Raw genomic sequence first — 12653 nt, forward strand, 5'->3', positions numbered from 1 at the left:
CTGAAATTTTAAAAATCGTCTGCGATTTGAGACTATTCTGGCGACTCATTTGGCTTACCATGGATACGACGAGCAACGCCGAATCGGGTATTTCCTCTTTATTTTTTTTTTCAAGAATGTAGATTTTTTCCTTTTTCGGTTGAGGATGAAGTTTTAATAATGTATATTGTGTTTGTATTTTTTCTGTATCTGTGTTGTTTTGGTTTAGGAAAGTAATCAATGTGAGGAAGTATATAAAAAAAAGGGCCAAATTATTGTCCAAAAATGCAATAAATGTATCGTATAGGGTTGACAACAAATTTGGGACTATTCGGTTAATAATGATAGTTCATCCCACCGCAAAATCAGTAGTCCACAAAATTTTGGTCTTCTTCCTTAATATAAAAGTACTTACCTTGAATAAAAATTTAGTTAAAGCATAATACATTTGCAAGTTCATCTTTTTGTTGTAGTGTTCAACCGTAAGAATGAATAAGTAATATCATTTTTCCCTTTATTACAGTGGTTGCTTTGACACCCAGATGCCAACTATGGTATATTGGAGAAATACGTGAATTGTTGTCGGAGGCGAACCTATCTACTTTGCGTGAGTCGTGCCTAGGCCATCTAATGGACATCCATGAGATACAGTTTCAAGGAGAATTAATCAAATTGTTGTGTAAAAGGCTACATTCTACTAGCCTTGATAAAAATACCTTAGCGTTTAACTTTGGTGATCATGAAGTTCAATTTGGAGGAGCGGATTTTTGTGTTATGACAGGGTTAAAGTTTAGCGGTGAAACTGCACTTCCGAAACATTCTAAATTCCATGGTCTAGTTTTTCTTTCTCGGACTAATTTGGTATTCGTTGATATAGAGAAGGAATTTAGGAAGGAGTGTGATGCTAGCGACGGAAAGTCGGTTAGAAGTTTGAAGTTAGCGTATTTACTACTCATTTATGGACTGTTGGTCTTCAGTGATCAAGACACTGGGACTGTTGTTTCATATCAGTATCTTGTTGGTGCAACTCATCGGTTGAAGCGTGCAGTGTCCTCCGTTGGCCAAGATATGCAGGCTAAGTCATTGGAAGCTTATGGCTTTTTGTACGCGCTACAATGTTGGGCCTATGAAGTGATTCTTGCTCTTGGAACTTATTGTGCCACACTGAATACACAACATCTCAGTAGTTTCCCTCGAATCCTGAAATGGATTGTTAGTCGAAATTTGAACTTCAAAGACGATGGTTTGAGGAAGTTTTTTTTGGCGAACCATGGTTGTGAACCTGTACGTACATTATGTGTGTGTGTGTGTGTGTGTATATATATATATATATATATATTTCTATCAGATTTTAGTGTTCTTGTTTAGTTACATTTTTTGGGGTCGTGTAAAGTGAAAGATTAACTTATATTTCTGTTGTAGGTACGCGTGTCTTTATCGTCTAGTGAAATCAACAGATTGGGAGACCTAGGCATTACCCCATCGATGTATGTAGCATCGCCAGCTCCACTAGTCGACTTAACGAAGAATGTTGGGAGGAAACTAGACTTCGGCAGTTGCGATGGTAATAAGTCAAACACGAAGAAGCAAAGTTCAAAGAGAAAAAGTTCCCGTCTGGGTAGTTCGCCCAAGCGTAGTGGTTCTGCGAAATCCATTGATTTGGAGGATTGTGTATTTCTTGAGCCCCAGGACGTGAAGGGCTACACATTCCGAGATCAAAGAATAATAAAAAAGGTGCATGCTTTGTCAGTGAAGGTACGCCCCGGAGTGACAGCAATTCGAATACCAATTTCCTTACTCCAGAAGCTGCAACTGTCGTCGGTGATGTCAAACTGAACGTGAGTTCTCTTTTTATTTTAACAATATTACCTAAATACCTTCAAAACTTCATGTGAATTCATTTTGCACAAACGGGATATTACGATGATGTTCTTGAGCTTGAAGGGGCAAATGAAGTGTTTGGAGGAATCCATAGAATTGAAGTTAAAACATTTCGAAGTTTTGCTCAACAAGTCTACGCATGTTGTTGGGTGCTCATGTGACTCTAAAGTGCATTGTTCAGAGGGGATTGTATGGGATGGTCTGCCAGCAACAGTAAGGAAGCATTCTTTTGTTTAACTCCGGGGTTTCGAGGACCATAGATTGTGAAATTTTTGATGATCGTAATGAAGTTGCGGATGCTTTGTTCAAGTCCAAATCAGGGGCGGTGGGAGCGGCTGATGTAGTTCAATTGTCTTCATTCCATCCCAATGACACCAATGTTTTCTGTGATGAATTGGAGCGTTTTGCTGAGTGGGTCCGTGACCCCACGATTTCCATGAGGTTTTTTACAATTCTTGTCGTCCTTATTCATTGGAGTTAATATTTATGTTCATTACTTGGTTACTGAGTATTGTTTTTCACTTGTGTGATTACCTCGTGGGATTTGTTGTAGGGAGAAATTAATTTTGTTGCCAACGGAGATATTTCAATACGCGGACTTGGCATGGTTAAACATTTTGTGGAGACACGACGGTTGGCTTGATAACATGGTATTTTAAGGAACTTTTTTTATGATTTAAGAATTTTTTTTTGGTGTGACCAACGTTTTGTATTTTTAATTGCAACATTTAGATGCATTGATTAATTCGCTTATCATAAATTTTGATAAGCAAAGGAGCCTACAGGTCCGACGTAATTGGGTATGCTTGGAGATTTGTTGTTGGGTGAGCAATGTTTCCCCTATTTACTCTATCCTATATTTATTCTTAAATTTGTCCAAACTACCCCAAATTTTGGTTTCTTTCAATGTAGCAAGCACTAACAATAACAAGTATGGTTGATATCACGCCGGTTGTGATGCCATATGTCCTGGGTGAACGTCCGGTTAGTGGGGGTTTGAGGTGGTGTGAAGTGGATAACCTCTTTGGTATTGCTAACCTTAACAATTGTCATTGGGTTTTCTTTGATGTGTCGTTGGTGGAACAAGTCATCACTGTCTACAATTCTATGGAGGAAAATTGGGAATCTATTTTGCCACATTTTGCGGAAATACGTACAAACTTACCAATCATATGCAGCTTGGGTGGGTTATGGGAGACTTCTACTCATGTACGCAAACCATTGAAGACTAATTGGAATGTTGTGAAGTACTCCGGTGCACCAAAGCAGACAAATCTAAGCGATTGTGGTATAATGGCGATGAAATATATGGAGTGTCGTGCACATAATTTTCCGGTGTCGAAAATTAATCCTATTTGTTGCAAAGAATTTCAGCGCTGTTATTGTGCTCAACTTTTTGAGCTTTCAAAGGAATTGATGGTGAACTCTGTAGAATCTTAGTTCAGACTTTGATTACTACAATTGCAAGATAATTCGAATCCCTTTTGTTGTTGTGAATGTGGAGATGACGTTTCTATTATGTTAACTATTGAATGCTTAAGAACATTAGATGGCCATTTAGTGATTCGCGTTATAATGCAGTTCTGTATTCAATTAAATTCTTTCTTCGGGCCCATTCACGTTATAATGCAGTTCTGTTGTGAATGCAGTTCTGTATTCAATTAATTTCTTATGAGTGTAAATTTATATTTTATTTCATTTTGTAGTAAAAATCTAATTATTTATTGAATAACGTTTGAAAATATAATATTGTACATTCTTAAAATTGAAAAAAGTCATACTATAAATTTAATAAATAATAATAATTCTAATTAATTATTCATCGTCTAATTTTTCATCATTAAAAAAAATATCACAAAAAAAGAAGTTTGATATACCATTCATGTTTATTTTCTAGGTTTCATCTTTACATAATTAATATTTTAATTACAAGAGTTCTAATGGATAATACCACTTTTATAAAATATAAAATATTATAAATCATAATTTATTTTTAGATTTATTATATTTATAATATATTAAATTACACAATGACCTTAAATTAATTATATATGAAGGATATAATAGGAAAATCAAATTTTGTAAAACAAGGCTCTTTTATAACTAATAGCATTGAGGCATTTTCGGAAGTTATTACATCTACCTTGAAATCAAACGTTGCCTTTTACGTTCCTGTGCCAAGAGGAAAAGATATAGCATTGAGGCATTTTCATAATAACAATATCTACCTTGCGACAAACTTTTGTCTTGTTATGTACCTTGATTTAGAGTACTTATTCAGGCATTTGCTCCGGTGTTATGTCAAGTTGTGTTGCCTCCCACGACGAGTGATTCAGCCCACACATCGGGCACGACTGCATCAAATTTGCAATTCCCGAATAGTTAATTAAAATGGAATACTTGTTCACGTTGTATTAGATAATGTGTCTTACCTCTTTCTTCGTAAGCAATGATTCTTTCATGCATGAGTAACCAAATACGATGCCGCACGGAAGCACACTGCACCAATTGTTGAAGATTAGAGTAATATTCAGACGGTATGAAACAGCGACGTTGGAAGTTGAAACATTTTGAAAAACCAAAAAATGAAAACTAAAAATTAAGTGGTAGACAAACCTCATTTGGTGCTCCCCGGCGGTTTGGGTCCATTTCATACAGAAGAAACACTTAATTTTAGTATCTCTTACGTTTTGTTGCCGCTCGACATGCGGTGGTGGTCTCTCATTCTCAGTTTTCCATTCGCCTTCGACAGAGCTCTCGGCTTCTTCAGGGATTGACCATCCATTGACGCTTACATATCGCATAATAAGATTTAAGCTTTTAACGTAACGATACTCTGACCAATCGTCATAATCTTCAAAATGTTTCCTCAGTCTGTCCATTTTCCCGGGGCGCCGTTGTAAAGTTTGGTTGCACTCCTCATGAAATTTGGATAGTATGTTGGTTATTTATAGAACCCTATTTGAATGTTGTCATGGAAAGAAGTTGCGCATGAGTTATGAGCATTGATTGTAGTGGTCCTAACGTTGTGGTTGTTGTTTCATTAAATAATGCAGCCATGCATATAATATGTTTGCATGCCACTTTCACGTGAACAAACTTTTGAAGTTACTTTTTCGTTCTTGTCGTATTATTTCACGAAGGAATCTTGCAGCGTTCTATTTCGAAGTGCGTCACAATCAGCGAGCCAAGTTTTTGGTTTCGTTCTCAGTTGTAGCTGCGATGCTTGGCATGGCATTTATGCGAGTTCCACCTACGAGGGTTAGTGTCTATTTTTCGCGTCAGCGACAAATAATATATGCACCTGTTGAAAGCACGATTTATAATGAATTATAAATATTTTCATGAAATCTTCTTGTTGAAAGCACGTAATTTATATTTTTATTTTGAGTTTCGAATTTTTCTTGCTTATACCCAATTGAATTGAAAGAATTCCAACTCCAATTAGTGAATCCCCAATTGAATTGTAAGAACACTAACTTGAATTAGTGAATCCCCAATTGAATTGTAAGAACAATAACTTGAATTAGTGAATCCCCAATTGAATTGATAGAATTCCAACTCCAATTAGTGAATCCCCAATTGAATTGAAAGAATTCCAACTCCAATTAGTGAATCCCCAATTGAATTGTAAGAACACTAACTTGAATTAGTGAATCCCCAATTGAATTGATAGAATTCCAACTCCAATTAGTGAATCCCCAATTGAATTGCAAGAATTCCAACTTGAATTAGTGAATCCACAATTGAATTGATAAAACACTAACTCCAATTAGTGAATCCCCAATTGAATTGTAAGAACACTAACTTGAATTAGTGAATCCCCAATTGAATTGTAAGAACACTAACTTGAATTAGTGAATCCCCAATTGAATTGATAAAACACTAACTCCAATTAGTTAATCCCCAATTGAATTGCAAGAACACTAACTTGAATTAGTGAATCCCCAATTGAATTGATAGAATTCCAACTTGAATATAGGAAATTGAATTGATAGAGTTCCAACTTGAATTAGTAAATCACCAATTGAAGTGCAATTGATTTGTGGAAATCAGATTAATATGTAGTTATGAAATTTGAAAAAAAAAAATAATTGATTTGTCCAACACGGCATACGAAGGTAATAATGCACATCTCTTCCTACACTTCACAGTACACACTACTTCGACAGAATAAAGGAAATGTCTAAACCCTATCATAAAAAAACCCGCGAAAGTTTTTTTGTAAAGAGTGTCCTTTTTTATTTGAAATTATTTTTATTTGTGATCTACTTTTTTATAAATATCAGAACTTCAATGGATTGTTTCATCTCAACTAGGGTTTTCCTTCAAAAAGCAAAGATGTCCATCGTTCGCCCGAGAAGAAGACGCATTCCTACTGTGCTCACCGGTGGCTCATCTAGCCGTCCCATGAACCTTTTCCCGAATGAAAGATCAAGAAGCATCTTCGCCTTGCTTGATGGGTATGATGATCGGTCTGATAATGGTCCGCCACCATCACTAGATTCCCATATGGAAATGAACACTGACGACGTTCCTGTCGTTAATGTCCAAGACTCCAGTGATGGGGAAGGTACCGACGAAGCTACTTCCCGTCCGGGCTATTGCAAGATATGCATTATGGAGAGCAAGAAAGTAAAGACTCATGGCGAAGCTAGTAACCAAATCAGGAATGAGACACCTCTAAAGTGTGTTATTTGCTTCTCCGCAACTACTGAAGGGGGCACCCACCATCCCCAGTATGTTTCTTTACCATTTATCACCAACCTCTATTTTTTTATTTGCTGGTTTAATCTGCTTCCATCTTTGATGTGTGTGGATGTTGTCATTTAGTGCCATGAGGTGTGGTCATATCTTTGGGAAGAGCTGCATCGATTCATGGATTGGTGCGAAGATGCCGTCGACCGTAAGCCCATGTTTGTTCTTTTGGGTGAATGTTTATTTTTTTCATTTTTTTTTCATGCATCTACGTTTTGCATATGTTTGCGTCGGCTGTAGTGTCCAGTGTGCACTCAAGTTTCGCAAGATTCCATGCTCATCCATCTGTTCGTAACATCCGCGATTCCCGACATGGTAAGGACGTCAATATAACATCGCATACGACATAAGCTACCTAGCGTTTAATTTTTTTTTAACTTCAATATTTTAACCGATTCATTGTTTATAGCTGGAGAATGCTTTGGAAAAGGCAGATGGGGTGAACCAACTCAAGATGAAACACTGTGCTGAAAAAGTGACGCTCATCGGGGTATGTTAATACTCATTTGTTTAATTTTTAATATCAATGTTGTTGGATAATCTAATACAACATTATTAACTACACATGTCTATTCTCATATGAAACTCTTTTTTCAAAACAGCTGAACACCATGCTATTCAAATGTGTGAAGAACTATGTTGAAGCACTTGCAATGGGTTGTGGAATATTGTCACCTGGCCCTTAGGTGGAATGGGTTATATTTTGGTACGGTGCATAACATTTTGAGTTTAGGCTAGTCATTAGCCTAAAAAGTTACGTAGAAAATTCTCTAATTTTGCTTGTTACGTTTCAAAAAATATACCGTCTAACCTAACATTTGTTTTCATTCTTGTGTTTTGGAAACACAGCTTTTGATCGTGTTGCGGAGAAGAAGTAACTCATGCCAAATCCATGCTCGCTGTTAGATTTCCCAGAAAATCTTTTTTGCTATGCGTATAATGCATATGTTAGTTTCATAGATTTCGTGGAAATCTTTTTCTTTTGAAATTCCTTGTCGGAATATTAGCATGGACAACTATTTTGTAATGTTATGAAGCGCAAACACGAATCTATCATTTTATGAAATTTTAATTGAAATCATTGATGTTGAACGTAGTGTAGTATTGATTGTTGCCTAATTTTTTCCAAGTAGTATACTACAGTAATTTAATACTCGATAATTTTGTGAGTATATAATTTTTGGGCAATATTAAACACAGCCCCCAAGTTTCTCACTATAGCTCCTTACTTAAAAATAATAATAATAATAGTATAATTATAATTATTTTTATTATTTTTTTAAGTAAGGGGCAAATTATAATTAATTAAAAATTACTAATATTTTTTCCCTTCTGTTTGAGATTAAGTTTGTTGGAATTTGCTAATATACGAAGCAATGTAATTGCTTAAAACATCCCAAGCTGAAAATTTCAGCCCAACTAAATGAACTTTGAAAGACCTATAGGGCATGGTCAGTGTCTACAAATTCACAAAATTTTAATTCCACTAAATGAACTCAACTTAATTAAATTTCAACAACTCAACATTTTCAAGCCCAAAATTTCAGCCCAACTAAATGAACTCAACTCAAAATTAAATTTCAACAACTCAAAATTTCCAAGCCCAAAATTCAGCCCAACTAAATGAACTCAACTCAAAGACCATTAAATGCCTTGGCCTTAATCCATGGCATGTACACGTAAAAACACCTTTGATATCATTATGCGCCATTATATTCAGCAAATGAATTGCAAACGGGCCTACCAAAAACCATAACATAGAATTAATTATTAAATAAGAAATAACTTATTGTACGTAAAATACGAACTACATACCACCAAGAGAACATTAAAATTAAAAATCAAACGCAAATTACTGGAAATGAGTAATTCAGTCAGTGCGGACTACTTAAATACCGCAAACACTTACCTATATATGAAAGACAAATACAGGAAATAAACCCTAAAAAACTTCAACTCCAAACCGACATTACACCGCACACTGAAATTAAAAGGTTAGCTGATAACCGCACTAACTAATCCATGGAAAACCGATCAAGAGACGCATCCCGCTCGTCCACTCTGGAGTCCGACGGCCAGAAAGTATTGCCCACTAAATCTTCCTCCTCATCTGTAACAAATAAAATTATGAATTAAACAGGAAATTTTCAAGGTATACTGAAAAACCATATTTATATCACCTTCCATATCAGCAGTAAAGCTTGATGCATGGTTTTGCCGTTGGGCTCCATGTTCCCACATTTTACTACACATCTTCCGCCGAGATTTACGTTTCCTTTTGCCAAGCGGATCTCTTATGGGGCGATGCAAGGACTCTTTACTTCCGTTCTTCTTGCCCTTCGCCAAGCGATGAACACCATCTATCATATTACCAATATACTCATTCATTGCATCCCTACAACTCTTGTTGTCCTTGAATTCACTCAACAAATCGTAGACACGCTTCATGTTATGATTAACAAACACCATGTTGGCAAAATTGTTTGAAGTGCCACTATCTATAGCCCGCTCACCTATCGGTATCCGCTCCTTCGACTCACGGCGCCACCGATTCAATACATATCCTCCGGAATTCTATCCAAATTCAAATGAAAATAGACTTTAAAAAGATGCCGACAAATTATCCCTTCCGTCTCCCACATATGACAAGAACAATTACCCATCTTCGTTTCCTGATTTATCCTTACAACCCTATATCATTTGATAGCGCTTGACGAAAAAACCTTGAACACCGCCTCCTCAACATTTAAATCGAGTGGTTCTTCCGTCATTTTCACAGTTACGAACTCAAAATTTCAGCCTCAAACAACTTGAAAATATTTTGGGTACATAATTCACCAAGTTGTACCAAAATACCGCTTCTCTGAATGAACATACCCGGCATGCCCCTACACAATGCGTCCTCCTCAAACTCCCGAGTACGCCAATTTTTCTGCAACTTCTCAAAGCCAAGTATAAATTCGTACACACTTGAGGTACTACTACATAATTCTTTAATCACCTTGTTCGTAACCTCACTTCTAGATGTTGCATGTAATCCACCCGAAAATTTCTCTACCGTGAAGGCAGAGGGCCATCGCTTCCTAAGGTTATACATGGTTTTAAACCATCTATTTTGTGATAAATTGAACTCCTCCATCATGCTATTCCAAGTTGCATCAAACTCTTCCGCATTTTCACATCCATTCATACAACGGAACCACAAACGCTTAAAATCTTTCTCGTAATTCAACTTACCAAATTGCTTCCCGGCATTTTTATTTATATGCCACTGACATAGCCGGTGTGACGCCCCGTGAAATGTGTTATCCAAAGCATTCATTAGTGCCTTGTCTTGGTCGGAGAAAATGATAGTCGGCTCCTTACGATACATCGCGTCAAGAAAAGTGGAAAACAACCACTCATAGGATTCCGATTTCTCATTCGACAAGAAAGTCATCGCAAACATCACATTCGTACGGTGATGGTTAATTTCAATGATAGGAACACAAGCCAAATCGTACTTGTTTGTCTTATACGTGGCATCTACAGAAACAACGTCTCCGAAATGTTGGTAGTCAACCAGGTACCTTGTATCTCGAAAAAACAAATTCTTAAGGCGTCCGTCATCACCTATCTTCACCCGCCAATAAAATGATGGGTCACTCTTTCCTTTGTCGGTGAAATACTCAAGCAGCTTATTTGCATCCGCATTAGCAACTTTCGCCATTTCTCTACGCTCGCTATTGAGCACGTTGTACACATCCTTGCGCAGAAATCCAATATTTGCACGGCTTCCTGCTTCATTCTCCAAGAAACGATACGCACGACTAACACCAATGCCACTAGACGTCAAAGCTACAAGCAAAATCTTCTTCGATTGAGACATATTGCGGGCGGAACGGAGCAGGTAACTCTCACTTGGGTCGAGCAACTTGTGGTTGTGTTCATTGTCAAAAATAGTAACTTTCCATGGTGATTCAACATCCTCTCTAGCAACGCGTAGCTTGGCATTGCAATTGCTCCTATATGACTGTCTTTTGCATACCGACACTCTACCAATAGAGCACTTATTATCAGGAGAGCCGTGACATGAACAATGATATATCTTAGCACGAACCGCCGCAGTGTTCAGGAAATAACATTGACTTCCTTTTCTAACAGAGAAACCACACAATCTTCCATATTCACGATACAACACATGAACCTCATCCAAAGTGTCAACGTAACATCCCACATTTATCACATCTTCCACTATTTTTTTCTAAACTTGCACGGAGCAATGAACTGCTTCTGTCTCATCATTTCCACCATTATCGAAATTATTAAAACGATTAGAATCTTCCATATCTTCGCAATCTCGTACATCTTCATCATCTCCACTAGATTCATTTTCGACGGGACTGGTGCTCACCTCAATATCGTCTTCCTCCAAGTCCGCAGCCTTCCTTCCAGTTTCATCATTGCGAAATGCATCATCACCCACAATGCCGCTATAACTGTCTTCGACACCATCATTTCCACAAGAAACGTTCAAGTCTATGCTCATTTGCCCAAACTACAAGGAAAAACAAATTTATTAGGATTGCGAAGTTAAGGAAACTATAAGACAAAAAAAAACTACGAAAAAAATAAAACATGCTGGTGATGAAAAAAACCCACAATAATACAAATATTTACGATGCATTTAATTCAGTAGCAAAGAGAATACTTAAAAAATGTGACTAAGCCGGGTTAAATGGTTTTCACAACGTAGGTTTTCCCATTTAAATGTTTTAATGCATTCCAAAAGATAAAAGCATTCAGGAAATGTCATAGACACAATGCAGTTCACCATAGATATACACAAAAAGGGTTAGCGTCGACGCTTAATTCAATATGATGTAAAGCTACTAAATAAGAAATTAAATGGGTAACAGTAAATGTTTACCTTTACAAAACTCAACGAGAACTCTGCACGATATTAACTTCAGGCGAGCATTACCCGACGATGAACAAGATGAAATCCCGATCAAAAGTTTTGATAAATATGAAAAAAGGCCTTCACGAAATTGCTAAAGTTTTTTACATTCAACGGAAAATACTAAGATGATCGGACGGTGGATAAAAAAACAAATTATTTCTCCATTCCACTGATTTGCGAAACGTGGCCTACCAAGATTCAAAAAACCTAAGTTATGACTAGATTAATAATAGGCTAACGTGTCATTTTACTAAGCAGCAAGCGGTATTTTGGGGGAAGGAAACAGTCAACAATTTTTGTTGACGGTGTTATATTGAAGAAACCCGGACCGGTCGAACTTAAGGGGGAACTGAAGCACTTTTCGTACAGTCCACGCGTCAAGATCTTACCGTCGATGTGCAATGCGTAATGTGTAGGTTAGACATTTCCCACGCCGCACACCATCTCGCCGCCTCCTTCCGCGGTGAAGAAAGTAAGCAACATTTTTTTCATTCTTCACTCTGCATCTTACAGCCGCCTCCATCAAGGTAATCCCATGCTCCATTTTTTTGTAGTTGCTTAGTTTAATCATCGCTTTATTGCGTTCTTCTTCACCGTGTATTAACTAGTCTCTTCCATTTATTTGACGCTAAAATGCCGATAGCATCAATCTGTCACTGAATGGTATTAAATAGTCTTTTTCCATGTTCGAGCAGAAAATGCACAAACTTGTATTTCTGTTGGCCTTTTGGATGTTCTTTGTTAAAGTTCTGTCAATTGAAGTCACTTGAAACGGGAATACGATTTTCTTTGTTACAAATTTCTACTTGTGACCTACAAATTTGAACATGATTTTAGCTCGATGCAATTACCTAGATGTGAAATATCTTCAGAAAGGGTCGAGCAGATGTAGTCACTGACTGTTTACGGATCTATATGCTTTTGTTGGAACTGGCGGCTGTTATACCACCATAATGAAACTGCCTTCATATTTTTTTATTCGGTTGGAATTTATGTTGGTTTCGGTGGGAGGCTGGCATACTTTGTTACGTCAGCTCCAAAAGGAGTTCTAATTCACTGCCCTGTGTTACAAATGGTCTTTTTTTTCTTTCTT

General features: G+C 37.0%; 2 protein-coding genes and 1 long non-coding RNA gene across 3 annotated transcripts; 1 reads left to right on the plus strand and 2 right to left on the minus strand.

Annotated features, from left to right (window-relative positions):
- Positions 1 to 4009: 4009 nt before the first annotated feature.
- LOC131009326 (uncharacterized) lies at positions 4010 to 4762 on the minus strand. Its single transcript, XM_057936625.1, has 3 exons — positions 4477 to 4762; positions 4293 to 4359; positions 4010 to 4214 (listed from the first exon to the last, which is right to left on the minus strand). Exons 1-3 carry the CDS (start codon positions 4740 to 4742, stop codon positions 4134 to 4136), a joined length of 414 nt encoding a protein of 137 aa, XP_057792608.1. The 5' UTR covers positions 4743 to 4762; the 3' UTR covers positions 4010 to 4133.
- Positions 4763 to 6208: 1446 nt separating this feature from the next.
- LOC131009344 (uncharacterized) lies at positions 6209 to 7644 on the plus strand. The gene is made up of 4 exons (XR_009096435.1): positions 6209 to 6933; positions 7028 to 7108; positions 7221 to 7324; positions 7468 to 7644. It is a non-coding gene; the product is annotated as an uncharacterized LOC131009344 (long non-coding RNA).
- A 989-nt stretch (positions 7645 to 8633) lies between these two features.
- Positions 8634 to 11146, minus strand: LOC131009971 (protein FAR1-RELATED SEQUENCE 5-like). Its single transcript, XM_057937367.1, has 4 exons — positions 10872 to 11146; positions 9620 to 10775; positions 8799 to 9192; positions 8634 to 8728 (listed from the first exon to the last, which is right to left on the minus strand). The coding sequence occupies exons 1-4, from the start codon at positions 11144 to 11146 to the stop codon at positions 8634 to 8636; spliced, it is 1920 nt and encodes a 639-aa protein (XP_057793350.1).
- Between the last annotated feature and the right edge of the window lie 1507 nt (positions 11147 to 12653).

This window comes from Salvia miltiorrhiza, chromosome 2 (genome assembly GCF_028751815.1).
Source record: "Salvia miltiorrhiza cultivar Shanhuang (shh) chromosome 2, IMPLAD_Smil_shh, whole genome shotgun sequence".
Classification (NCBI taxonomy): domain Eukaryota; kingdom Viridiplantae; phylum Streptophyta; class Magnoliopsida; order Lamiales; family Lamiaceae; genus Salvia; species Salvia miltiorrhiza.

Excerpts from the sequence above, each read along its gene's own strand:
- LOC131009326 (XM_057936625.1), bottom strand. The coding sequence starts at position 4,742 with ATGGACAGACTGAGGAAACATTTTGAAGATTATGACGATTGGTCAGAG. Across the intron at positions 4,360-4,476 it reads GCCGGGGAGCACCAAATGAG|TGTGCTTCCGTGCGGCATCG; the intron begins GTTTGTCTACCA and ends CAATTGGTGCAG. Across the intron at positions 4,215-4,292 it reads CATTGCTTACGAAGAAAGAG|TCGTGCCCGATGTGTGGGCT; the intron begins GTAAGACACATT and ends AATTTGATGCAG.
- LOC131009971 (XM_057937367.1), bottom strand. The coding sequence starts at position 11,146 with ATGAGCATAGACTTGAACGTTTCTTGTGGAAATGATGGTGTCGAAGAC. Across the intron at positions 10,776-10,871 it reads GAAGCAGTTCATTGCTCCGT|ATTGTGTGGTTTCTCTGTTA; the intron begins GCAAGTTTAGAA and ends TGAATATGGAAG. Across the intron at positions 8,729-8,798 it reads CTTTACTGCTGATATGGAAG|ATGAGGAGGAAGATTTAGTG; the intron begins GTGATATAAATA and ends TATTTGTTACAG.